Source organism: Caretta caretta, chromosome 7 (genome assembly GCF_965140235.1).
Source record: "Caretta caretta isolate rCarCar2 chromosome 7, rCarCar1.hap1, whole genome shotgun sequence".
NCBI lineage: Eukaryota > Metazoa > Chordata > Testudines > Cheloniidae > Caretta > Caretta caretta.
Window position 1 is genome coordinate 94,478,396 of NC_134212.1, and position 27,143 is coordinate 94,505,538.

The following is a 27,143-nucleotide window of genomic DNA, read 5'->3' on the forward strand; positions in this document are numbered from 1 at the left end:
GTGCATTCAACATGCTGATGATGTCCTGTACAATGAACCACTGTCTATCTGAAATGCGGGCTGGATAAGGCTCAACCTGGACAAGACAGAAATAACATGAGTGCTGTGGGGGAAGCATTATCAATTAATATAAGCACCTCTGATTAAGGGCAGGTATTTGTCCTTTTAAGATTCTGGGCTAATCTTGCATACTGAGGTAGCAGTTTTGGTCAAAAGTGCGTTTTTCCAGATGTGACTTGCAAGAAGTGCCCTCTGGAACCAGATCTTGCTACAGTTACGCATGCCTTTGTCACTGGCAGATTAAATTACTATAATGCACTGCAAATGGGGCTACATACTGAGCTCATTTGAAAACTGAACGTAGTGCAGAACATGGATACCAGTGCTCCAATATATTTTTGGGTGGAGTTCAAGGTGATGGCTTTGAATAGAGGTACTCAAACTTCAGCTGTCTCAATACAGAAGAGAGAATGCTGTTCGTAGGGCATTTTTCATGAGGGATCTTGGCTTCAGAAATTGGTCCTAACTCTCTTTGGTCTACCAGTCTATTTTCTGAACATTCTTCAGCCCCCACTTTTTTTTTCTTTCAGTCATTGGAGGGTGGGGAAGGCAGGTTGACGGAATATGGTGGGTTGTTTGATGGGTTACTGTCATTAAAGGGGTTTGGTGAGTAATAGCAGACCATTACATTTTAGTTTTAATTGGATAAAATACCCACAGCAAACTTTGGATGGATGCTAAAAATTGGAATTAATAAAATGAAAATAATCCTAAATAGATGTGAGTCAAAAAAGTAAGGGACAGTGGAGGAAAATAATATATGTACAACAAAAATTCCTTTCCATTTGTTAAAAGAAGCAACAATTTAAGGGACACTATTCAGGTTTATGCACCCCCCTACCCTCCGAATTACTTTGAAAGTTTGTTTCCTCACACACACACACACACACCCCACCTCAAATTTGGAGATCAGGACTCCTCCAACTTGCTTTGGACAGCCAGTCCTAGGAGTGATGTGTTATTAAAAATAATCCAACTGTTTGGCTGCTCCAGATACAAAGCTGTGAACTAAAATATACACATACACACTATGATGGAGTTTTTAGTATCTCACCACTGAAAGGACTGCTGTTGAAGGAGACACTGAGGAATCCAGGCCTTCAAAAACTACAGGAAAAAAACATTTAAAGGGAATAATTTTGAGCCCACAAAACTTTGACATATTTCTTTACACTTAATATATGTGTTTTTGTTTCTATTTTACTAAAAGCACATCATTTTTATAATTCTAATAGTGCATTTTCTACATCTCTCTTTATGTTTATGTTCAATAAAAAGCACACCCTATGGTAGCTGGACTCTGGAAATTCTTTGGATATTTAGTAGCTTCCTAGATACAACAAAAACAAAATAACATCTCAATCTACTTCAAATATATTTTCCCTCAAAAATAAAGATATAAAATATGTACTAACTTTAAAAAATAAATGTTTCTAACATTTACTTCAAAATCATACATAATAAATGCCTTACAAAATCTTTCATTTTTTAAAATATGAGCCTAATGCAATCAAATGAAACCAAATTCGATATGATACATCAAAATTCGACATGCATGTAAAATTACCAAAAAAAAAAAAAAAAGGCAATTCTGCCACTCCATGTTCCGAAACAATTGCTAACAAACCCAATATTAATTTCTCAATTTTCATTATTAATGATCATGGAAATAATCTGTCGTTGATCAAGGTAAACTGCTTTTTACAAAAACATGATGACCTGAAAATAATCAGGGCATGGATGAATCCCTAAATGCAATCCACCATCTTTTTACACAAAAAAATTTGAGTGCAGACATTCCTTCAACTCCAGCCAGTATGTGCACCAGAAGGAACATAAGAACTTTCACCAAACCTTTATTCTATGCCTCTGTTTCTCCATTTTAACCTTATTCCATATGCACATCCCACAGCTGCATTTTCCCACCTGACCTCACTTCCAAAAGGTCTTAAAGTCTCCTCTGAATTATCTCATTTGTGATACAATGCACACCCTATCATGTTTCTGCAAGGCTTTTAGGGCTCCTTCTGTCCCAAAATATGAAAGACCAATGTTAGTAATTAACCTGTCTTTTGCATGCAACCACACGAGTTACCCAGTGAGTCATCAAACAAATGGAAGGGTTTTGGCGGAGTGGGGGGAAATTTATTAAGTGATTAAATATTGAAACAATAAGCCTGCAGGCAGTTCATAGTTTTTCAATTTACATGCTTTTTCTTCATCTTGCATCTACTTACCGACATAGCTGCATGGTCATTGTTGTTATTCTGAGAAGGAAACCAGTAAGGCAATCAAAACAAAAAATTAAAATGTACTGTCAACATCAAAAGAAATGTTGGCATCAGTAAAAGGGAAGAAAATTCTTCAGAAAACTTTTATTTTATGAGTCTTGGTACTTAATTATTAAGTACTAAAATTATGTGCCATAGTCTGCATGAATGAAAAATATCTAGATCTAGGAAGGCTTAAATTTGCTATATACATTTTTGATATTCTTAACACTCACAGAAGACAAAATTATTTTGCTATCTCAAACTGAAAAATTGTCTAAAATTCAAAGAAAGTCAAAATTCCTTGGAAAATGTAAGAAAAAAAGGTATAAACAAATTAAAAATTATTTTGCAGACACAAAAAAGTGATTCAATTGAAATAGGGGTACTTAATATAAAGATTGTCTTTTTCAGTGGTAATGAGCTGTATGTCAAAATAAAAAATCCAAAGTAATACATTCCACAAGTAACATTTTCTGAGTTCATCTTCTAGCAAGTTTTAATTGTAATAAGTATTAATTATATATTTATTAAAATATTTAAAATAAAAATTAAATGGTTCCTTTAAAATATTTCCATCATGTATATTTAACATCCAAACTACAAAGCACATGGTTATTAGCAATTTATTAATCTATTTAATACAAGCAATACTTAGGAATGCTTTAGGACAATGCAAAGCTAAATAAAGTCTCTGTTCTGTATGCAATTTAATTTTTCACAAATTTTACTATTAATGGTAATTGGATGAACTAACAAATGTGAAAAGAAAATATTTTCCTTTTTCAAGCCTTTTATGTTAACACTGTTGCTAATGTACAGTACACCTACACCCCTGGAGTATATGAGAACTTTAAGGAGAAAAAATGCTAGGGAGACATCCCAGTGATGCCACAGTTGCTATGAGAGCAAAACCTGAACAGTTTGGGCTGTCATCTTTCCCATGCAGTACCTAGATGCAGTAACTTAGATCATAGTGAGCCTGTCTTGTATTCTTTAGATTCAAACATAAAACAGTATAATTGTATAAAACAAGTTTTTACATTTTATATTCAGTTTTTTTAAAGTTATGTCCCGATCAATGCAAACACATCTAAGTATATGCCCCTATGCAAGCATGGCGCGCGCGTGCACACACACACACGTGACTGTCTCTATATATTTAGAAGTAGTTATACATATTCCAAAAATGAAGTAGGTTCTAATGTCAGATGTCCAGGAATCATAATGTGTAACATTCTGCTGTGCCATATCATATCAAAGCATATGCACAAGCAGACTGAAGTCTAACCATCCTCCAATAGGTAGCACACTCTGTCTGAATCAGGCTATGGAGAGCTCATGGGAGCAAGGTGGCCATGTCTCCAGACTAGCAAACACCTGAATTATATTTCTGCCTTTCCGCTATGTGGATACACAAGGGGTGGAGGGAGAAGAGGCTCCCTGTACCTTCTTCTTTCCTCACCATACCCACAACCAAATGAGCAGGACTTGGTTCTATGGTTTCTGGATATAAAGAGTTCTGAACTATTAATATATGTTTGAATATCCATGATATTTCTACCACCAATGCAAGAAGGCACCAACATTTTCTTGAAGTAAAATTGTGAAGCTTTGATTTTCTTAATGAAAAGTCCATCTAAAAACTATCCCATCCAAAATCCTATATATGGCACATTACAATCTAGCTTTGCTTAAGACATCAAAATCTCTAAGGTTAGGCTTATTTATGTTTTATTAAATTATTTAATTATGAAAACAAGGCAGCTTTGTGGACTTGTCTATTGAAAATACCTTTATTATAAACATCCTTTTTAGGACAAATATTTCCTATTACAAATCAAACGTTGAAACTAATGGTAAGGAAAATAATTAAATACTAAACTAATTTACATATCATTTCTACAACTTTCTCACCAATATTTATATACAGAGGTCTGTGGAACAGGTTTCCACATTTTGTTGACTTGTTCACAAATCAACCAGGTCAAGCAAATGTGTCCCAGGTTATTCTATTAGAGATGCCCAGAATAAGAAAAAAAGATACCACCCTACATTTTATTGGAACTGTAATACTGGATCAGATTGGTAGTCCATCTAGTTCAGCATCCTGTCCGCTACAGTGGCCAATACCAAATACAAGAAACCGAAAGTAGAGAATTATAGAATAACCTATTCATCAGGGGAAGTTTCTTCCTCACCTTCTCAGCTAGAGGTTAGGTTATGCTCTAAAATATGAATTTATATCCCTTCCATTCTTTTTATTCAATTGTTAGCTGATATAACTGCTTCTTTCCATTCTTTCCCATTTGGTGCTACAATGTTGGCACAGATAGGCAACTTCTTGCAAGGAAATGGCACTTATGTTAGCCCACTAAACCCAGGGTTACTTAACATGTAAAACAATGTCACCAAACTGAAATTTGGACTCCCACCATGAGTGCAAATGGCAATAAGCCATATAAGTATACCAGTTATGACTAATGAGTCATTGTCCCTAAAAGAGGATTAGAAATGTTCCATATCCCTCATATTTCACACAACTATCAACCTGGTGTGAAAAAGGAATACTTTAAGAGTGGGGAAAAAAATCAAAACCACTTTAATATTAGATTTGGAATACCAGATCTGTCCCTTTGTCCACCAACTCTAGTATCTTGTCTCCTCTACAAATGGCCTAATATATGATGCTTTAGAGGAAAGCAAAAAAATCTCAAATTCCCTTACCTACTTTAATTATGCTATAGTGTTCATAGGTGAAATTCTTTTCTTGATTTAATTTCCAACATAGATGTGGAAACTCCAGACTAATAGGAATATGTTATATTTATTAATAAGATTATACACCCATCCAGAGGCACTGAATGTGGGTAAAGCAATCACACATCAAACAAGAACAACAAGGAAAAAGCTGAAGCACAATGTAATGAATCCATAAAGGCTAGATGTTTTGGTCCAAATTCTGCTGTGGCACTGATATAAACTGGAAGTAATACCACTAATTTCATTGGAGTAACTCCAGATCTACAATGGTATAAACTGAGAGCAGAATCCACTCTAGTAGTTGTGCACTTGTCTTGAAAAGTGACCAGTCAGACAATGAAATATAATAATTGATACATAAATCAGATGAACAATACCCTCTTTACTTGGAGCGAAGGAAAATAAGGAATTTATCTGACTCATGAATGAAGATGTTTCAGTGAGAACTCAGACAGGTAGAAGCCTATGGAGCTTTTATGGACAAAAAATATTTTAGCTCAAACAGAGCTTTGAGTTTAAATTTTTAGATGCTGTTCAAAATCATGCACAATGCGCATGGGTTGAATCAGGTTTGCATTCTGTGGATCAGTGGACTTGTCCACAGAATTTGCAGGCACAATTAAAATGAACATTTGAAAATCTGGCACTAAGTGATTTAAGTTTTATGAGATCTAAAAAACAGTATGAATGTTTACTACTAGTAGTTTAGTTAAAAAAAAAGCTTTGAGATGTTGCATTTTATTTTCTTCTTTGAAAGTAAAATCTTTCACAAATATTTTATAATTCCATTCATCCTATTATATAATTCTACACTGAATAATGCATCAGTTAGCATGTAAGCAATCTGAAATCATGTCTATCCCACTAAAATATTTACTTAAAAGCTATTTTCTTCCAAAATCAGAAAGTTTAAATTTATAGAAAATAGGACTCCAACAATCTGAAAACAAAGCCTATTTTGTATACTTACAGGCAAATGAGTAAAAACTTGGAATGTGCTTCTTAAGAAATTAATAAGGTCCATTAAATATCCACTAGCTCTTCCAGCAGACTCAGACATTGTCCAATCGTAGTCAGCAAGCTGAATAAATTCATCAATTTTTTGGTTCAGTTTGGTGTATATTTCACCTTCTGCTGCATGTCTTGCATCCTGAAAAAAACCAAACCCCAATACTGCATAATCACCACTCAAAACTTTATTAAAATGGATATAACTCATAGAGGTGTCATTTAACAGAGCATATGACTTTTTGGGAATCAAGTAAAACATTGACTAGTTTTTAAATCCATGCTGTAACTTGTGGCTTGAAAGCACAACATTGCCAGTGGCAACTTAATTAAATCCTTGATTTTGTAATTTTTTTTTAATATCAACATAGTACCATCCTGAATATGTTTTTTCAGATACTATGGTTATGTGTACTATAAAGGTGTTGAAAAATGAATCTCGCTGTAGAGCAACATCAGTATTCTTCAGATTCATCCAGGAGACTTGGAGTCAGAATCAAAAATCAGTCAGTGGAAATCTTTAACTCCGTTTTGGAAACATATAATGAAAATTTACCAGACCAGAACAAATTTATTTGCATACCTTTACAAAGAAAACTGATAAAAAAACCTAATTATCATATCTGTTATGGCTGAACATCCAGGAATCACAAGATTTTACATTAACAATATACATCCTAAATAATAAAAAAAATGCACATTTTATGAATATGCATTTCCTCTTCATAAATGACAGTATAACACACCAGGTTTCAGAACACACCACTCATTATCAATCCGTCCTCAGCAATATCAATTTTTTTGTGGGATAACAGCAATTTCTTACTTCACAGGGACATTGTAATGATGAATATATTAAAGATTATGAGGTGCTCAGATACTATGCTGATAGGAGTCAGTTAAATAGATAAGATAAATCCCAGAGCAGGTCATGTCCCACATAGCACCTGAACCTCTCATACATCTCAGGTGTATGGGTGAGGAACCGGTGGCTCTTTGAGATATGTTGTCCACACAGATTCTACTCTTGGTGCACATGCACCCCATGTAGGCAAGACCAGATTCTTTTCAAATAACAGCGTCCAGTAGGGCCATGCCTGTGCCCTGAATTACCTCTCATCCCACAAAGCCGAGGGCATAAAGTGGAGTGGCCTCAAGTGCCTCAGTTCCTTTGCCAATTAAAATCCCATAAGAGCAGTCTCTGATTAGCAGGGATGGAAGGCAGGTTGCGGAATTTGCATGTACATCTCAAAATCCCATAGTTACTGCAGGGTATGTAACTGCTCTTTCTTCTTCGAGTTATTGTTCACACAGATTCCACTATGTGTGACTAACAAGCAGTTGCCTATTTGCTTGGAGATGTGTAAGAGGATGTGAGTTGTCCCTTCACCAGTTCAAACACAACAAATGGCCCTGGTAACCCTCAAGGATTCCTCCCACTACTTTCTGCAAAACTCACATTGTGCCACCATGGGGATTAGGGGCTATGCCCAGGGAAGGAAATTTTGCTATGTTCTTCTGAGGAAGAGGAAAATGAATACACATCTTCCAGTAGTGGGGCAGTTCTGTCAGGCATGCCCTGCCTGGTCTTGCAATCTGCACTGAAGGGTGGTTTGGCAATAACATCCTGTAGCCTCTCGATGACAAGCGAGTCCAGTGCCGATCCCTCAGAAAGGTCTCTACACCAAAACGGAAATCCCCTGGATGACCAAAATTAGGGTCTTAGGTTTAGAGAAGTGAGCCTTACGGGAGGCTGTTTGCCTCCTTTTTGAAGAGAGGTATTTGTGCCTGTTCTCATCTTTGGAACGATGCTCCTTCTGGTGGACTACATCAGTTTGGTGCCCCAGCTTCCACGTTAACTCCACCCACAGGGCCACACAATAATTTCATATAATTTTGCCCCCCAGCCTCACATGTGCCCTTTTCCTCCCAGCTCAACTATATTCCTCCTGCAACTTTGGAGGTACCGTACCCCTTACCAGGCCTGGGGGGAGGGAAAGCTCCCCAGGGATTTTTATCCCCTCACTCATTGGCCTGGGAGTGGTGGGGGCGTGTAGCTCACAGGTCCTTCATGCCTGCCCACTCTGCTATACCTGGGGGGGAAAGGCAACTCCAAGGGACTGGTCTTCTCCTGATTCCCAGACCTGGGGTTATAATATTAGAGAGAAGGAGAGGGGAGATGGAACAGGGATGATACAGGGGAACGGATATATTTTTTCACAGGAGGGGAGGCGTAGAGAGCTGCCCACTGCTACTGGGTTCTTTCTGCTCTCACCTCCTCTTTCCTTTCTTGCAGAATGGCGCCTGCTGCTTCTTCTTCCCCCTCCTGAGGGAATGGGAAGAGAACTCTGTCTGTCTACTGCTGTAGCTGTGATTGGCTGCTCTTTCCCAAAAGGTGAGGAAGTGGGGAAGACAGCCTGAGAGTTTTTCTTCCTGAGTAATCTGAAAACTGAATTAAAGCTGGAGCTTCTCACATAATTGTGAGACTAGCTCCAGCAGGAGCCAAAAATGTGTTACTCTGAAATTAGGCAACATTGGAATTATATTTACTTGCCTCTAAATTTGACGTGTGTGTGTGTGGGTGTGTATTTGTGCCAGATGAACGGGCAAGTAGAATTTAGTAAGGCTGCTCTAACTTGCTACTTCAGGAACAGACAATAAAATAGCTGAGCTGCTAAAAACTGGCAGGACAATGATATAAAAGTACTAGAAAACCATAAAGGAGGTACGGGAGTAACAGGAGGTACCAGATGACTGTCTAAAAATAATAATTGTACCAATTGTGAAGAAAGGAGATCCTACTGATACAACAACAATAGAGGTATAAGCTTATGGTTGGGATCCGGAAAAATCATGATGAAAGTAATTGTCAACAGATTAAAGACAATTTTAGAGGAAGAAGTAAGTGAGAAACAGTACCGTTTCAGACCTGGCCTTAGTTGATGAAAAAAAGCAAAAATGGAAATTTAAGATGTTTGCTGTTTTCATTGACTTTACAAAGGCATTTGATTCAGTTTGAAAGAAAGCATTATGGAAAACAGCACAATCATATGGAGTTCCAGATAAAAGAATTGCAGTTATAAAAGCTAGGTACAAAGATTCCTGCAATGCCATAAGAATTGGTGGGAATTAAAGCAACTGGTTCAAGTCAAAGTTTGGTGCAAGACAAGAGGGCACGGAATCACTTTTCATCATGTTATTAAAATGGACATTAAGAGCATTAGACAAGTCGGACGGTGTGACACTGGATGATCTAGAGCAGTGGTGGGCAAATGGTGGCCCACACGTGGCCCGTCAGGGTAATCCACTGGCAGGCCACAAGATACGCAGGGCCCAGGCTGGGGTTAATGGAAGAACAAGCCATGGACAGGAATGAATGATGACTCTGTACTGTTCCTCAGGTCTGCAAAGATGCTCAGGGATGAAAGAGAAAGAAGCTCTAACTTGTACATATGTAGATTTTCATTACAACAAAAATTTTCTCTGAACATTGATAGAATCTCACTGGTTCCACGAAAAGAATAATTTGATTTATGTTTTAACTCTTTAACATATCAGGAAATTCGTAACTAAATATTCTATGGCACTTTTAATTCTACACTCTCGCTTGTAGTCATACAGTATTTACTCTTCCTCCATTCAGGCCCAGACTGGTCAAGTCAGACAAACCAATATTCAAGTTGGCAGCAAAACTCCCACTGATTTAAAAAGAAACAGGATTAGGCCCTATTTTAGAACATGCCAATATGGTCTTTTGTTGTATCATCACATGACATTGAACAATGTGATATACAATTTTGCCCAAAACTTATATGGGCTATTCAGGTGTAGGAAAAAAAAACCCTAACAAAAACAAGTAACAGCAACACAGGTAAATGTACACACTTATTTACAAAGGTATTAAATTGTCAGATTATATCAATCAACTGACATGCAACTAAATTTACTATCTTATTCCCTGCATAATTCCCTTATTCTTAATCATTAGAATATAAGGTATATAAACTGAGAATCTTAATTTCTCTTTCATTTACAGTTCTTTGCCTAGAGTTTCCTTGGGGAACTTTTAACGGAGGAAAAGCATTTACTGAATGTGTAAAAATGTCAAATGAAAGATTATCCTAAAATGGCATTTTATGATCAAAGCAACCTGTAAAAGCATCAAACAGATCTCCTAATTTGACATTTAAGAGTCTAGCAACTTGTTAAAATGTCAAAGTATTATACTGGCATTTACTATTTTGTGGATTGATCGGACTGTTAAATCATCAGTTAATGATAAACCTTTACTTGATCTTTTTATTTAATTCATAACAATCTGTAACAACAAGAACTGTACATTAACTCCTGCAGGAGTGAGCTTCCTGAGCCTAGTGTGATTGATTGTTTGAAAAAAAGCAGACACTGAGGGATTGGTTGTACTCTACCACCTGCTAACTGGATCCAAACAGCTGGCACAGGTCTATTTAAACAGTGACAGCACCAGTCCCCCTTTTTGTCCTGTAGTCAGATTTTGGTTACACCCATCTATTTTGCTTTGATTATAAAGTTACAATAGCAATCATGTGCTGCCAATATTTTAATAACAAAGGGCTCCACATTCTCACCCAGGAAAAATATTGAACACACCAGCCTTTTGGGGTAATCCAGCCCACTCCAAAAGCAAAAGTTTAGTTTTCAGAAGTACTACTGTGATCCCAAGGGATAAATCAAAAAGACATGGCTTACCAGTGTTTAGTAATGGGGCAAAATCACCTCAACTTTCCCTTTCATTTGGTAACAGAATTTTAACCAGGGACTTCTGGGAGCTCCCAAAACTCCTACCAGCCAACAGAACAGTGAGTTTGATGGGAAGGACTGATTTCTTCAATGACTGTGCTCCTTTCTTTGAGAGAGACCCCAGGGGGCAACTCTTCCATAGTACCACATGTATACTGTAGGAGTCCATTTTATCAACATGCCCTTCAACATTTGAATGAGGCCATTAGGAAGTTTAGGACCTACCTACATGGGGAGTTATTCTGAAATAGCTCCTGATTAACTCCCTGTGTGGATGCTGCACTCTGGAATAAGAGTGCCTTATTCTGAATTACTTTAATTTACTGGATTATAATAATCTGAAATAAAGCAGCTCATGAAAGCTTATGCTCAAATAAATTTGTTAGTCTCTAAGGTGCCACAAGTCCTCCTTTTCTTTTTGCGGATACAGACTAACATGGCTGCTACTCTGAAACCTGTAACTTCTCAGTGTAGACAATCCGTTAGTTGGGGGACATAGGTTTCAATATGCTGATGACACCCTTTTTTATATCTCTATCTTGTCTAAACCAGACTGAACCTCTCACCTAGTGTCTGAATGAAACACTGTCTAAAAAAATTAAATAAGATATACATTAAAGTGATATCATGGGGGAAAATAGGCAAACCTCTAAAAGGTTAAAAATGGACTAAATTTTAAGAACATAAGAATGGCCATTCTGAGTCAGATCAATGGTCCATCTGGCTCAGTCCATCTTCCAACAGTGGCCAGTTACAGATGCTTCAGAGAGAGTGAAGAGAACAGGGTAATTTATCAAGTGATCCATCCCCTAGTAGCCAGAGGTTTAGGGACACCCAGAGCATCGGGTTGTGTCCCTGACCATCTTGGCTAATAGCCATAGATTGACCTACCCTCCATAAACTTATATAATTCATTTTTGAACCGTCTTATACTTTTGGCCTTCACAACATCCCCTGGAAATGAGTTCCACAGATTGACTGTATGCTGTGTGAAGAAGTACTTTGCTATGTTTGTTTTAAACCTACTGCCTATTAATTTCATTGGATGACCCCTAGTTCTTGTGTTATGTGAAGGAGTAAATAATACTTCCTTAAACACTTTCTCCAGACCATTCATGATTTTATAGAGCTGTATCATAAACCCCCCAGCCAGTCATCTCTTTTCCAAGCTGAACAGTTCCAGTCTCCTCATCTGGAAGCTGTTCCATATTCCTAATCATTTTTGTTGCCCTTCACTATACTTTTTCCAATTCAAATATATCTTTTTTGAGATGGGGCCACCGGAACTGCATGTGGCATTCAAAATATGGGCATATATAGTGGAATTATGATATTTTCTGCCTTATTATCTGTTCCTTTCCTAACTGTTTCTAACATTGTTAGTTTTTTTTTGTTTTTTTTTACTGCCGCTGTACACTGAGCGGACATTTTCAAAGAACTATCCACAATGCGTCCAAGATCTCTTTTTTGAGTGGTAACAGCTAATTTAGACCCCATCATTTTGTATGTATAGTTGGGATTATGTTTTCCAATGTGCATTACTTTGCATTTATCCCCACTGAATTTCATCCGCCATTTTCTTGCCCAGTCACCCAGTTTTGTGAGATTTCTATAATTCTTTGCAGTCTGCTTTGGGCTTAACTATTTTGAGTAATTTTGTATTGTTGTCCGACTTTGCCACCTCACTGTTTACCCCATTTTCCAGATCATTTATGAACATGTTGAACAGCACAGGTCCCAGTATAGATCCTTGAAGGACCTCAATATTTACCTCTCTCCACTGTGAAAACTGGCCATTTATTCCTACCCTTTGTTTACTATCTTTTAACCAATTACTGATCCCTGAGAGGATCTTCACTCTTATTCTATGAGTCCTTATTTTGCTTAAGAGTCTTTGGTGCGGGACCATGTCAAAGGCTTTCTGAAAGTCCAAGTACACTATATCCACTGGATCACCCTTGTCCACGTTTGTTGTCTCCCTCAAAGAATTCTAATAGATTGGTGAGACATGATTTCCATTTACAAAAGCTATGTTGACTCTTCCCCAACAAATTATGTTCATCTATGTGTCTGAGAATTCTGTTCTTTACTATAGCTTATACCAATTTGCCTGATACTAAAGTCAGGTTTACTGGCCTGTAATTGCCATGATCGCCTCTGGAGCTTTTTTTTTTTTTTTTAATAAATCGGCATCACATTAGCTGTCAGTCAGTCATCTGGTACAGAGGCTGATTTAAGCACTAGGTTACATCCCACAGTTAGTAGCTCTTGGTCTTGGTGACTTTTTACAGTTTAATTTATCAATTTGTTTCAAAATTCCTTCCTGACGTCTCCATCTGGGACAGTTCCTCAGATTTTTTGCCTAAAAAGGATGAGTCAGGTATGGGAATCTCCCTCACATCCTCCTCAGTGAAGAGATTTTTATTTTTAAAAATTTAACGCATAGGGTAGAGGCACTTATAAACTGATCTTATGGAATGTAAGTGGGGTCAATAAGACTAACAAAGAAAAGGATATTCTTCATCACTTAAAATGTATGGGATCTGATATAATTTGCCTCCAAGAGATGTACTTAATAATAATGGTACATACCAAATTGCAGAATGGCCAAGTTGGTGAGGTGTCTGCAGTTTTTCATAAAAAGAAAAAGGGATTAATCAAAAAAGGATTTTCTAGTACAAATGAAGTATGTTATATTAAAGTATGGCTCCCCATGGGGAAAAAATAATACTTTTATGTCATGCCGAGGAGGAGAGAAACCATACAGGGTATCTTATAACCTTGTTGTCTGTGCTTCTATTTAATTCTATGATCTTTTTTCTGGTGTTTAGCTACCACAGCGACAGGCACAGTATGAGCACCTAGATAATTAACTGAAGTATATCTAGCTCCATACACAAGAAGTTATATTGTCGTCGTCTAAATCTCAAATGAAAAAATTATGATGACACACATAAATAAGTGTTCCTTGAAGTTACTGTGCACACTCCAGAAACAGTATAAGTGAGAGTACTTAGTAAACTGGAACCTGACCATAATATGCACAAGAACAAAGATAACTGATAAAAACTGAAGTGAAGAAAAATAAGGAAAATTAATGATTGAAGTTCTAGAGACAAGATGGCTGAGATAATATCTTTTATCTGATCAACTTTTGTGGGTGAGAGAGACAAGCTTCCGAGCTTACACAGAGCTCTTGAGCTTGAAAGCTTGTCTCTCTCACTAACAAAAGTTGGTCCAATCAAATATGTTACCTCATCCAGCTTGTCTCTTTAATATCCTGGGACCAACATGGCTACAACAACGCTGCATTACTGAAGTTCTGTTTATTGTAAGAAAGGGAAAGTGAGAGACCATGATAAAGTCCTTACATTAAATGCAAAGGCTTTGCCCATCAGAAAACTGTCAAAAACTGTCAATTGCAACTGTTACTAACACAACCATCCTAATTCTAAGTTCAGTCAAAAGACTTCCAGAGCAGGAAAACAGAAAAATATAATATTGAAAGAGATTCCACAACTTGAGAAGCAATCCCTGACTAGAGGTGAGAGAGATCTAGGATGGGCAGAGGAAGGTTAAGACTAACAGAATTTTTCATAAACAATTTCCCCTTGTTTTAGATTTTCTCTTCCCCATCCTACAACAAACATTAAGATGCCATCTTTACGTTATGCAAATTCAGCAAACATTAAGACTTAGGAAGGATTGTCTTGTGGAGCTGCCCAAAGCATATATTCCATCCCTGTTTTGCTCGAACGTGACTTAGTGAACGAGTTAATTAGAGAGACCAAATTTTAAAAATGGAGAGTTTGGGCCCAATAATGACAGTGCACTGTAATCAGCCTTCTCTGTTGAAGAGCTAGCCAGACCTCAGACACAGAGAAAAGAGGCATCATCCCATATGCACTAGATGAATATGTTCCTGAAGGTTAAAAGCCTTCTCTTGCCTGCTTGACACTCTGAAGAGGGCTTGGCTAATTAATTTTGAATGAGAAACAGAATAGAAAAAATAGCTGGTGTAATGAAGTTTAACATGATCAGCTCAGCCTAATAAATTTTGGAAGGGGAACCATCCCAAGGAGAGCACTTTAACAGCTAATAATTCTGAACTGAGCGAGGAAGAGTTTATATGTTCAAGTTCTCAAGATTGTGAGCCAAAAATAGAACAGTAAGGGAAATCACATAGACCTCAAGCATCAAGAAATTCAAAGTGCAGAACTGAAGGAACCAAAACACTTACATATTTAAGTTAAGTGACATTTCTATAGAATTCCTTACTAAGCAAGACTAAACTAGGCACTATAGTTAACTACTGTGGCTAAAGAGAAGACTGATTTTCTCAGAAACCTATCTGCTAACACCACTGTGAGAACTGGACCAAACAAATGAAAGAAGAGAATCTATGCCATGGAAGAGGAACCACCTTAGAGGCTGTCCATGGTCATCTCTTACCAGAGATTGTGGACAGAAAACCGCAATTTTTGCCACAAAATAATTCCTTGATAATTTAAGTCCAGTCATTCCTAACATACTTGGGAGCCCTAAATAGGTGGTTATAAATTATCTGAGATTAAGAGTTAGTTTAGTCTCTTATCACCGAATAGGGGAAGAGATGCCTGCTTAGCCCTCACCAAATAGGAGAAAGGATGCTTAGAAGGGGCAAGAATAGGGCAGCTGTGTGCCAGCTTTAGTCTCCTAGGGAAGAAGAGCTCCTAAAATACACTGTCGCTACAGGCATAGCATTTCCATTGAAAAGAGAAAGCACTAGGCTAGGGCATATTGGAGCTGCTAAGGCAGACTGTTTTCTTAGTAGCAGCAGTGGGACAGAATTTTCTTTAGTGACCGAAGGTCTACTCTACAGCCATCAAAAGGAAGAAGAGAAAGTTCCTTTAGGCAGGAAACAGCATCCACACTGCTTTGGGTTTGGGGAGGAGTAGAAGTTCCCACTCTGCAACAACAGAGAGAGAGAGAAAATGAACCACTGGACAATTTGGTTACGAGAGCACTCACCAGCCAGTGAGAGTCCTTGTAGGCAAAATTAGTCATGAAGATAGTCATACAGGAAGTGTTAGTTGCAACATCAAATCAGAAGTGAACCCAGATGGTCTCTCAGCTGGGATATCTGAGGTAAGGCGGAAAGGACCGCGAGATGAATCTGGAAGAATAGGAAAGGACTCTGTCTGAGTGTGATTCACAGGTGGATCTAACCAGCATGAAGTTCTTTTCTTTGGCAGTACAGACAAGAGGCAGCGCAACAAGTGTTTATGTTAGGAGGAAACCAGCCTGTAACAGCAGAAGTGCAGGAAAGATCACACTGTAAGGCCCAAAGAGTCTAGAAAACAAAAATGGGACCATGGCAGCTGTGATGGCAGCCAGGACTCAAGAGGGACACAAATGGATGAACAGCTCTCAAGTTGTATGACAAGCTGGATGAGCAGACAGAAAAGCCAGGCAGTGTTTCAGGGAGACTAAACTGAGCCTTAAGAACAACACTTATTACTTCAAGGAGACTGCTTTACTCTGGGCACATGCCAGGTCAGAGAACTCTGAGGGAACTTATGAAGATGGTGGATTTTTCAGCTAGTTCCTTGAAGAATATTTTCTTGTATGACTGGGGACCCTTATCTTTGAGGACCTCTGCAGCAAAAGATTCCACTCCCGCCTTTTTCCTGTATCCATACTTCCTATTTTCTTCTTTCTGAATTTCTTGTCTTCTTGTCTCTCTTCTATACAAAAGTTGTAAGAAGAGCTTAGAAAAAGAATTAGAGCAAAGTACTGTGCTCTGAGGTTGCACTCAATTCTTCCAGGACAAAGGAGGCAGAGAAAACTGAGATAGAAATAGGTGGCATGGTGCCTTTACACTGACTTTGAATAACAGTGTTTTATCTCCATTCTTTCTAAAACATCCAGCCACAATTCTTAAAGTAAGGACACTCCTGTAAAGGATGAGGGAGAGGGAGATGTGTAACAAAATAAGAGTTCCTAAAAGCTTAGTTGACTTGCACCTTGTTAATGTATGGGAGGAAACCCACAAAATACAAAATGAACTGCTTTGATACAGAATTATTTGGATAAATGTTTTGTGCCCAAATTAACTGCAGAAAAAACAAATAAAAATCTGATGAATGAATATGTTCATACAAACTAGAATATGCCCATGGCCAAGTGGCATCTCTTTTTATAAGGTATTCACAGAGAAGAATTGTTAAAATATAGGAAGAAGCTACAAAGAAATAAGAAAAATAGAGGAATTAACATGCAGTGTGGAATAAACTAACAAACCTGAAGGACAAAATGTAATGGATTAGCATGCTTATCCAATATCCTTACTAAACACAGACACAAAAATTCTGTGATGGGTTCTAATAAAGCTTGAGAGAGTCACAGAAAAGTTAAACAGGGTTTATTGCAAGAATGAAATCAGCAGACAATTTGAGGTGAACATTAAACTGTATTCACCTGGCCAGATTAAAGCACCTGGATAATTTTTTTCTCTCTTGATTCATGGAAAGCCCTTGCTTGGATTGAGTGGGTAATTTAAATACTTGGAAGGAGGAATCTATATCCATATCCAATATAATATATATCTATAGACACATATATGTGCACACTCACATGGGAGACAAAATTGGTATGGCCACACTGCACAGAAGCCCTCTTCACCTTAGCTCTTTACTCTACTTACAAAACCCCAAGCAGAACAAATGTGAGCTAATGGGAAAATTGCAGGCCTCCAGGTGGAAAGAACATAAATGCACTGTTCTACAATGATGAGAGCTCATTGTACCTCACCCATCCTTTAACATCTGTGCCAGAAGTGATATTAGAATCGGATAGGTTTAGTCTTGCATCTAGGTACAAAACAGAACTACTCAACAGGATTAATCTTTTATAGTCCATTCATTTAAGAAATTCTGTTCCTTTGTTTGGGTGTACCAAAATATATATAAATAAATAGTTAAATCCCTAAAATTCAAGTTGCAACTGCTTAAGTTACCTAATAATTACCAGTAATTACCAAAAAATAAAGTCAAACAAACCCAGCCTTTGCTGGAGAGAATGTGAACTCACCATACAATCTTTCTAGGCTAGGATGTGTTTGGAAGTACATTTGTTCATACATAAAATTTAAAACATCCTTGAATTCTGCTTTGATAAAGTTAACCTATTATGCTTTGGGAGACAGTCCCACAGATGTACAAAACAATAAAGAGATATTTATTCAAAATATATATAATAACAAGGAAATTCATCACCACACTATGACTATCCAGAATAAAACTCTACAAATTATGGTCTGGTTAAACATAATGTGAGAAACATCCAAAGTCTTTATGACTTTCAAAATTATACCCAATAAAGTCTCTTTTACTTCAATAGTCAACAATTTATTAGGCAAGTATTATTAAGTATTGGATTTCAGAACTATACCTGTTGCCAAAGAATCAAAACATGATAGGAATAGTGCAGATACAGTTCTCACTTCACAGCTCTTTCTACCATCACACAAGCTGTCAAAAGAGAATCAGAGAAAAAAATCTCTCTCGTGGACCTCTCTCCACCTTTTCCATTTCTCTTCATAGACATAGAAAACTGCCATAAAAATCAGTACATAACTGCCATGGTCATTAAGCTGGCAGCAGTACAGCAGGCACTCTATGGTGCTTGCAGAAAAAGTATGGACTCCATCTGAACCTCGGCTACTATTGACTTTGTTTCCTTTTTCTGTTTTGCCAGGAGCTGATCCAAAAAAGGTGCACTTATCCTCAAGAGTGGGAATATAGGCATATAGGCATTTCTCAAAGGAGAATTTCTAGTGTTTTGGGAATTCTTCAATGATTTCCCGTGGGAAGTTTTAGATGCATGCCTTCTGAACTATTAGATCACAGTTTCCATACAAGTGTATCAAGATATTAGAAGATAAATGATCCCATGTTTAAAGCATGGATAATTGTAATTTTAACTTTAATTGACAACTAGTTAACTAGATGGCTATTAGTAGCTATGAAGATTTTCCATTCCATTATTCTGAATTGTAACTCTGAATGTAGGTGAGATCTCTGCTTCTTCCACAGTGTTACGATGAATTTATATTCTTCGGGTTTTTTTTTAAGTTCTAGAGAGAAAAGACCTTTATAATTTGGAAGATTGGTCAACAGACAGACATTTGTAAATTTTAATACATATTCAAATACATTAAATGCGATTACTGTACTTTATCTCCTCTTTTGTCATGAACTATAAATAAAAATTAAAAACAAATATAAAATAACAGCCAACATGCGTGATCAAGTCAGAGAAATGGGTAGGTGAAACCTCAAAGATATTTGGCATAAGCAATCTTCCAATTTGTCTCTCTTCAAATATGAACGCATCAATACCTACAAAGAGGCAGTTCATTGGGCATGATCTATAATGGGATTATTACTCATACACCCAAAGCATGACATTTTAATTTATAGCATCATGTAATTCTCAAGAAAGACATAACTTTCATATCCTGACATGTTTCCATTGTAAGGCTAAGCTCATTATTAATATAAATCCACTTAATAACTTCTACAAATTCTACAGAAATTGTTTAATTTTAAAATCCAGTAGGGCATGTTATTTTACCTGTAAATTAAAAGTGTAAACCACAAGGCAACTGATCATATTAAAATAGCATCTCCAAGTCTATGCTGTGTTCATCAACTTCTTATTCAAATTATTGTGACAACCTGATTTGTGCCTCCCAAATACCAATAAACATATGGCTCCTATGTATTTGACACCTTCAAGCTGTTTCCAAGGACCCCATATATATTATGTGAGAAATACATGCATATATTTTTGTTTTTCTGTATTGTTATGAGAAGAACCAACAGCTGTATTCCTATGGGTCAGCTTTCCCCTGAACCTTGCAAGGATCCTGACCACTGTAAGTAAATAAAGTAATTTCAGCTTATTTCCAGTCCAAAATCTGCTCTATTTTATGTACAGCTGCCCACATTCTAAGGGACTCTTTTGGCAGCCAGAGACCACTGGAGCACAAAGATACCCCCGCCATGTCCCCTTTCCTCTGAAAATGCTCCCATGTCAGGGCCAGAAAAGTTTACAGCATAGAGCCACTACACTGGCTCTATGTCATATGGAAATTCCCCTTACCCCAGAGGAATCTCCAGGTGTCTGGTTGAGCTATCTTTCTGGCTTATTTGTGTCACTGTGGTGCAATACAGTCCAAGCAGGGACCAGAATCTGGTGTAATTTTTCTTAGCCATGGACATTTTGAATTACTTGGCTAGAATGGAGCTTCCTCACATAAATTGTCTTTAAAGATTTAATTTTTGTGGCTAGGTTTGGAGTTAACCACATGCACCTATCTGACTTACGACTGAGGAAGAAGGATGGCTTTGTGACTAAGATTGTGGACTTGGAATCCAGAGACCTGGGTTTAATTTCCACTCTACCATAGACATCCTGTGTGACAATGGGCAGGTCACCTAGTGTCTGTGCCTCAGTCCCCCACCTGGAAAATGGACATAACAGTACTTTCCTACTTCTCTGGGGTGAAAATAAATTCCTTAACTGTGAGGTCGTCTGCTACTATGCTGATGAAGGCTATTTAAGTACCAAAAGAGAGGTAGAAAATGTAACACATTTCCATTACATGATCTTTTTCCTAGTCGTTTATAACTTTGTCAAAGTAACAGTTGAAGATGAAATTTTCCATGCTGAGTGTATGCCTCAGGTTGAACTTTATCAGAGCATTTCAGCTAAAATGGTCCAGCCGTTTCTGAGAAACATATAAGGGGAAAATAGGCTGTTTTGCCCATCTTACACAATTTTACAACTGTTTCATTGAGAAGCTCTGTGCTGTGGAGCTGGGACTTGACAACTGCCAGGATGGCAAGAAGGGAAATTATTCTAGTGTCAGGGATCTGCCTTCTGCAGTGCTGATAAAAATCAGCTCAAATCTGGTCAAGTTATAACCTCTGACAATGTTTCAGGTTACACATGATCAATAGAGGCTTGTTGAGATTCTGGCAGCTAAATTCTCTGAAGAGTCCATCAGCATTGAGCATGCTCCCATCCCTGCACAGCTGCTATGTGCCAAACAGACTACACGTGTATGCTCCATCCCAAGGCTATAGGGGCTGAGCAGGACTTTCCCTGCAATTGTTCTTCCTGGCATCTGAGAGCTACTGTGATGCAGAGCACCAGAAATGAGAGCAGAAATAGTGTCTCCTGTGCTTTCAGTGTATCCATTGCTTGCACTGAGGCAGTGAAGAGGAGGAGGAAGCAGCCTGACTTCAATGCAGAGCAGTGAGGGGCAGAGACAAGGTGGGGATAGAAGCAGAGAGGCAGAAGAGGACAGGAGCAGAGGGAGACAGACGTAGGAGTTGGTGTGGAAGTGATCGAAGCAGAGGGGAATAGACACAGGATGGGGATGGACCAAGGCAGAAGGACTTATAACTACTAGGGAACATTCCTCTTAACAACCTGGAATTGAACCCAGGATTTCTGAGTCTCAACATTACTTCTTGGCCATCAACAAATAGCTGTGAAACCCTCTAGGGGCTGAGAATAACAGTCTACTTCCTCCATAAACTCAGGGAGCAGTGATCTGTCCAGAAGATCTAAAGGTTCTAAAATGAAACATGGGTGTCAATATGTTTCACATGATGGAATTTCTATTTTCTTAGTTTGCTTTTTTAGAAACCTAGGAAACTGAACACAAGATTACATTAAAAGAACCTTAATAAGGTTGCAAGGTCAAGCACTCAAAAGTTACGAAATGCCATAATTAAGGTTGCCCATGCAACCTTAATTCAACTCCCTTGTGTGTGTGTGCATTATGATACATGATTCAATTACATGATCACATACATGTTTTTTCTGAATAATTTAAGACAGTTTTTTTGTATGCAATAGATAGAGAGATAGATCCCAGAAATCACATATTCAGTTTAAATTTAGCAATGGTTTACATTTGGAGTCACAGATGTCTATCTTGGAACATACAAAATTGTAATGCGGTACACAACAGTTGTGATATCAAAGTCACAGCATATTTCATTATTAGATGATAAGATAACAACGGTGACATTCTGTAGACTCTGATGTGACTGTTCTCTTTCAACATTCCTGAAATTTTGGTTTACCCATTGCATCCTTTGTATAGGTAGAAATTTTAAATTAAGGTTATGCAAGTGGAAGTGAAGTAGTATTTTAAAGCCGGTGGAATGGTGTTTTTCATGTGCTGATATATGTACTTTGTAGTAACATGTGCAATAAACTGACCACCGCCTACATTCCAGAAAGTATTTGTCAGGTAGTAGCCACAGCCAGAGGCAAGATATCTGACGAGACAGAACTCTAGTCTAATCTGGCTTTGGAATTCTTGTCTAGTTGAACATGTTAGAGATCAAACTGCAAAAACGTATTTATGAGTGTAAAAGTACTAAAAATAAAGAGATATGAACACATGAAGCTACAATGGATAGAGTTACAGAATATACCGGGCTCCCACATATAAAATGAGTACTGTAATAGAGAATAAAAGTTGTCAGAGTAGCTTGGATATGGCTAGATTCTTTTGAATGGGGACTATTTTTTTATGATGATTGTACAGCGCCTCAGATAATAGGCCCATGATCCTTGACTGGTGGCCTCTAGGCATTAACATAATGTGAATACCAACAAAACAACAATTTTACATGTGAGTCAGGATTGCTCCATAACTACTATAGTCTAGATTAGAATACTGTACTTACCTGATACTAGAAACCAGCACTCAGAAGAACATAATATTCCCTTACATAAAACCCTTCCTGAACAGGTTTCAGAGTGGTAGCCATGTCAGTCTGTATCAGCAAAAACAACAAAGAGTCCTCCCTGCATCTGATGAAGTAGGTTCTAGCCCACGAAAGCTTATGACCAAATAAATGTGTTAGTCTCTAAGGTGCCACAAGGACTCCTCGTTGTCCTTCCTGAACAATTACCTTGCCAAAATCAATGGAAGAAGCAACAGCTCAGAACCATGATGCCGCACAACAGGCTCAGGGTATAACTACACAGCAGCTGGGAGTGTGCTTCCCAGCGTGCTTAGACAGACGTGCAGTAGCTCTGCTCCAGGTAGCGTGTTAAAAATAGCAGTGTGAGTATTGTGGCATGGACAGCAGCTCAGGCTAGCTGCTCAAGTACAATCCTGCCCAATCCCCTGGGTGGCTTCTGCCACCGCCTGTCCCTCCACAGGCACATTGCTATTTTTAGCGTGCCAGCTCATCTAGCGCTAACATGTCTGCCTACCCATTCTGGGAAGCACCCTCACAGCTACCGTGTAGACAAACCCTTAGCTTGATGAACTGCAATGAAAATCTGTGCTGGGCCTAGATTTGTGGTTCATTAACCTTCTATATATAGCTCTTTTTGGTGCTAGAAGACTGACATCTATATGGTAGCCATTCCTCAATTTACACTATGAATAAACGATTTCTAGGATTATAATCTTACTAACCATTAGGTCAGACCGATGCATATGATCAGCTAAAATTAGAATTTAGAAATCAACAATTCTTTCCTGCCCACAGCTTCCCCCAACACAGTTTTTCCACCCTCCCCCCACCACTTAGAATAGTACTAATCATTAAATTAAATTGACTCAAACCTTTTAATTCTAGCCAACAGACATCAGTATAAATAAAATAGGGTGGTATAGAGACAGATATAATTACATTTTTACATATATTATTGTGAATGAATACTATTTCTTATTTTAAATGAAAATTCAGTAAAACCTGATTCTAAAAAGACAAATATATAACTATTATTGCTTTATAAACCATTTCTAAACTTTGTAAGTGAAGTTCTGCATTCTGTCTTGCTGTTGCCTAAGAGCCTTCAAAACAATGTGTTTTCTAGCAGTGCAATATCAGAATCATGTTTTCATTCTCAGGTTTAAATGTAATTATACAACAACAGTTTCACTTTTTAAATTCTGTTTCTTTGACGTTACTAAGTGAGAATGCTTGAAAATATATCACGAAGTACTACTATTACAGCAGAAAAAGGCAAACCTTTATATATATATGTACACACACACCTTTTGAGCAAACCTATTGTTTGTTTGATATTGTTCTGAAACTAAACATTTTACAGTATAAGAAGTACAATCTATTAAAGTTTACAATATGGTAAATAATAAAACCACAAATTAGTTCATGCCTTAGTCTTGGGGTATCTGCAAGAGTTTGCTCTTTCGATGTACATACAAACACATTTTCATGTCCTATTAATATTTAAAATGCCATAAAAGAAAAACTACATTTGCCTGTTCATTGTTAATACTGATAATTTATCTTTAATTTTCAACATTTAGGAAACTGTTAATGTAAAAACATGTAAGAACCCTCTGGGCCCTCATTTATTTTTCTTATTTACAGTTAATGTATGGTGATTTTAATACAAAGATCTTTAGACTTCATAATTTAAATGGTGACATATTACATACCTTAAAAGTGGAAAGACCATACAGTCTTGCAGTGTGAACAGTCTCTTGGGAAATATTTGTAATGTTAGTTATGAAGTCCTCAAGGTATTTACAGGCTTGTTCCAGGTGTGTTGTGTTTATGATGATTTGCACCAGCTACAAAATACCAAAAATCCAGTAAAATGCCCTTGCATCAACAAATATCACCTGATTTTTTTTTAAGAGTTATTGCTTTCAGCCACTGCATTGCTAGTAGACAATTATAGTATTACAGGATACAACTGAATAACTGCCAATTTTAAAGACAGAATGCAAATATTGCTTACAAGTCAGACTACAGCGTACATACAAACAGTCAAAAATTTAAAAACAAAAATTATAACCATCAATTCATTAAAAAGAAATTCCATTTTATATTGTAAGACAGTTACCATTAAAAAAAGATCACCATAGCCAAATTAATAATTCCATACCAGAAAAATCTCTGCATTACATTAAATGTTAAGGTGACAAAGTGAAAGTCAAAAGTTAGAAAATTTCAAAATTAAGATTGCACCCTTGTGTATAAACTATGACCCAGTATTATATGACATACTCTTTTTCTGCTGGACCCAGGTCCTTGTTCAATACCCAAAACAGACAGGGCTTAGTGGATGAAACAGCATTTCAACATTTCTTAAACCATCACTGTACAGGGTGTGGCCCAATGCCTCATTACTGGATGGCAGCCAAACCCTACCCAATATAAAGGATTCTTCTCTCTCTTTATAGTCTTTTCTATGGCCCCTAATCATTTTAGCAACTAAGCACCTCACATACAATAAAGATTTTATCTTCACACCATCCCTGAGTGTTCAGGAAGTACCCTATTTTACAGATGTACAACTAAGGCACAGAGAGATTATAGACTAGAACCTAGATCTCATGGCCTCAACCCAGTTCCTTTAACTGCAATATCATTCATCAGCTTTCAGTGGACCCGTGCTGCCACCATAGCACAGTATATAATGCAGGGAATGAGACACCAGACTAAGAGCTCACCTGCACAGTGAGTTAGTGCTCCGCAAGTCAGGATGTGATCTACAGCACACCAGCTTTCTGTGCACTAACTTCCCATGTGGTCACTGACACAGCAGAATGAAAATCCTAGAGTACACCCCACATGGGATATTAGCGAATAGCTAGCCAAAGAACTTTGTAGTCACCCCCTTGCTTGCTGCACGCTAACTTGCCACGTACACAAGCACTAACTCACTTTCCAAACCTGTCTCGTTTTCAGTCCAATACACACACTGAATGAAGCTGCAGTCCTGTGGAAAAAACAGTATGTGATCATGCAATAAAATATTTTATTGCTATGCACACACAAAAGGAGGACAAGTGGTGTAGGGACTCTTAACTTTGTTGTTTCTTGAACTGATTGCTTCACTTTGCAGGTGTGTGTGTGTGTGTGTGTATGTGTGTGTGTGTGTGTGTGTATTATTTCCTCTTTTTAAAAATATGAAGAAAGAAATTCCACCACATTCTTCTATTTGTACACAGCAGAAGAATACTCTGCACTGAATAACGTGCAATGAGGCAGGAGCCCTTAACTCATTCCTTGAACACCTATGTCTTATTGAACAGGACTCTTCCAGTGCAACCCTTCCTTCAATACGTATCCACATATAAACATATATTTCATTAGATCCAACACTCTATAGCTTTGTCATTTTCATATGGCAATATACATCTATACATCATCCTCCTTTTCTATTTCTTGAATTTATATATAAAAGTGTTTCTTGCGGTTTAAAACCAAACAAATTATTACATTTGTTAACCTGATATAAAGCTTAGTACTACAATATAACTAGATTTATGAAAACATGTTTAGCAGTAATTGTCCCTTATATAAAAAAAAATCCTTGCGCTATGTATTTCGTAACTTACCTCTGTTAAACCTATGTGTGGCTTTTTGATGAGATTTTGTAAACAACTACTTAAAGTTCTTGTTAGCAGCAAATTTGTAGATTTTCTAAGCATATCGTCTATTTCTGTTGAACTGAAAAACAAAGTTTTGAATACAGTTAAACCTATACTAACATTACAATAGTTTAATTGAAATACATAGCACCTTTACATCTTCACATGCTTAGCATCTTCAACATGGTCTACAAACATTAACTAACCCTCTCTGCTATGGTGGCTCCAAGGTTGTCTTTGACTCTTCCTCATCTCTGCCTGTCAGCTTCTTTCTCATGTTTGGACACTTAGTCCATTTAAATGGCATCAACATCTACTGCCCTTTCATTGTTTCAGGCTTTTCCTCCATTCTCCGTTGTTTTCCTCCTGCCCTACTTATCTTCTCCTTTACCAACTCATGTCTGTGCCACAGTTTAATATTCAACATATACCAGAATGATATCCTTTGAATTAGATGGATTTAAAATCCTTACACACAAATTCCAGGATCAAAATTACTCAAACACTCACTGCACTTATGCTATATGAATTTCTGAGCTTGCACCAACAGTGCTTCACAACCACTTAGGGAAAGGCATTGACTGGGTTATTCTAGTATTTTGTGGTATCAGATGTTCAGGCCATGTAATCACATTAACTAGTAACCTGTCAGTCTCCCCATTAAAATGCCATTGGTGGAAGTGAAGAAGTCTAGTGGCTCCTCATTGTCACATATTATCTTTATGTGGTGATCAGAAGGCAAGTGGGAATCAGGAAACATCTATACATGTTGCAGAAATAATATCTGTCTACTGACTTGGTTAAGTAGTTAAAAAAATTTAACCAGC

At 37.5% G+C, this 27,143-nt stretch overlaps 1 protein-coding gene across 5 annotated transcripts in view; it reads right to left on the reverse strand.

Annotated features, from left to right (window-relative positions):
• Positions 1-27,143, reverse strand: part of EXOC6 (exocyst complex component 6) — a 180,541-nt gene that overhangs the window by 57,522 nt on the left and 95,876 nt on the right. For 3 of the 5 annotated variants that reach the window (XM_075130963.1, XM_048857652.2, XM_048857653.2), the window contains exons 16-19: positions 26,284-26,395; positions 24,373-24,507; positions 6,064-6,243; positions 2,298-2,327 (exon numbers count right to left, since the gene is read on the reverse strand). In XM_075130963.1, the coding sequence (XP_074987064.1) occupies positions 2,298-2,327; positions 6,064-6,243; positions 24,373-24,507; positions 26,284-26,395 (457 nt within the window). The remainder of the gene's footprint in view (positions 1-2,297; positions 2,328-6,063; positions 6,244-24,372; positions 24,508-26,283; positions 26,396-27,143) is intronic. The other 2 variants (XM_048857651.2, XM_048857654.2) reach the window with 1 other exon arrangement.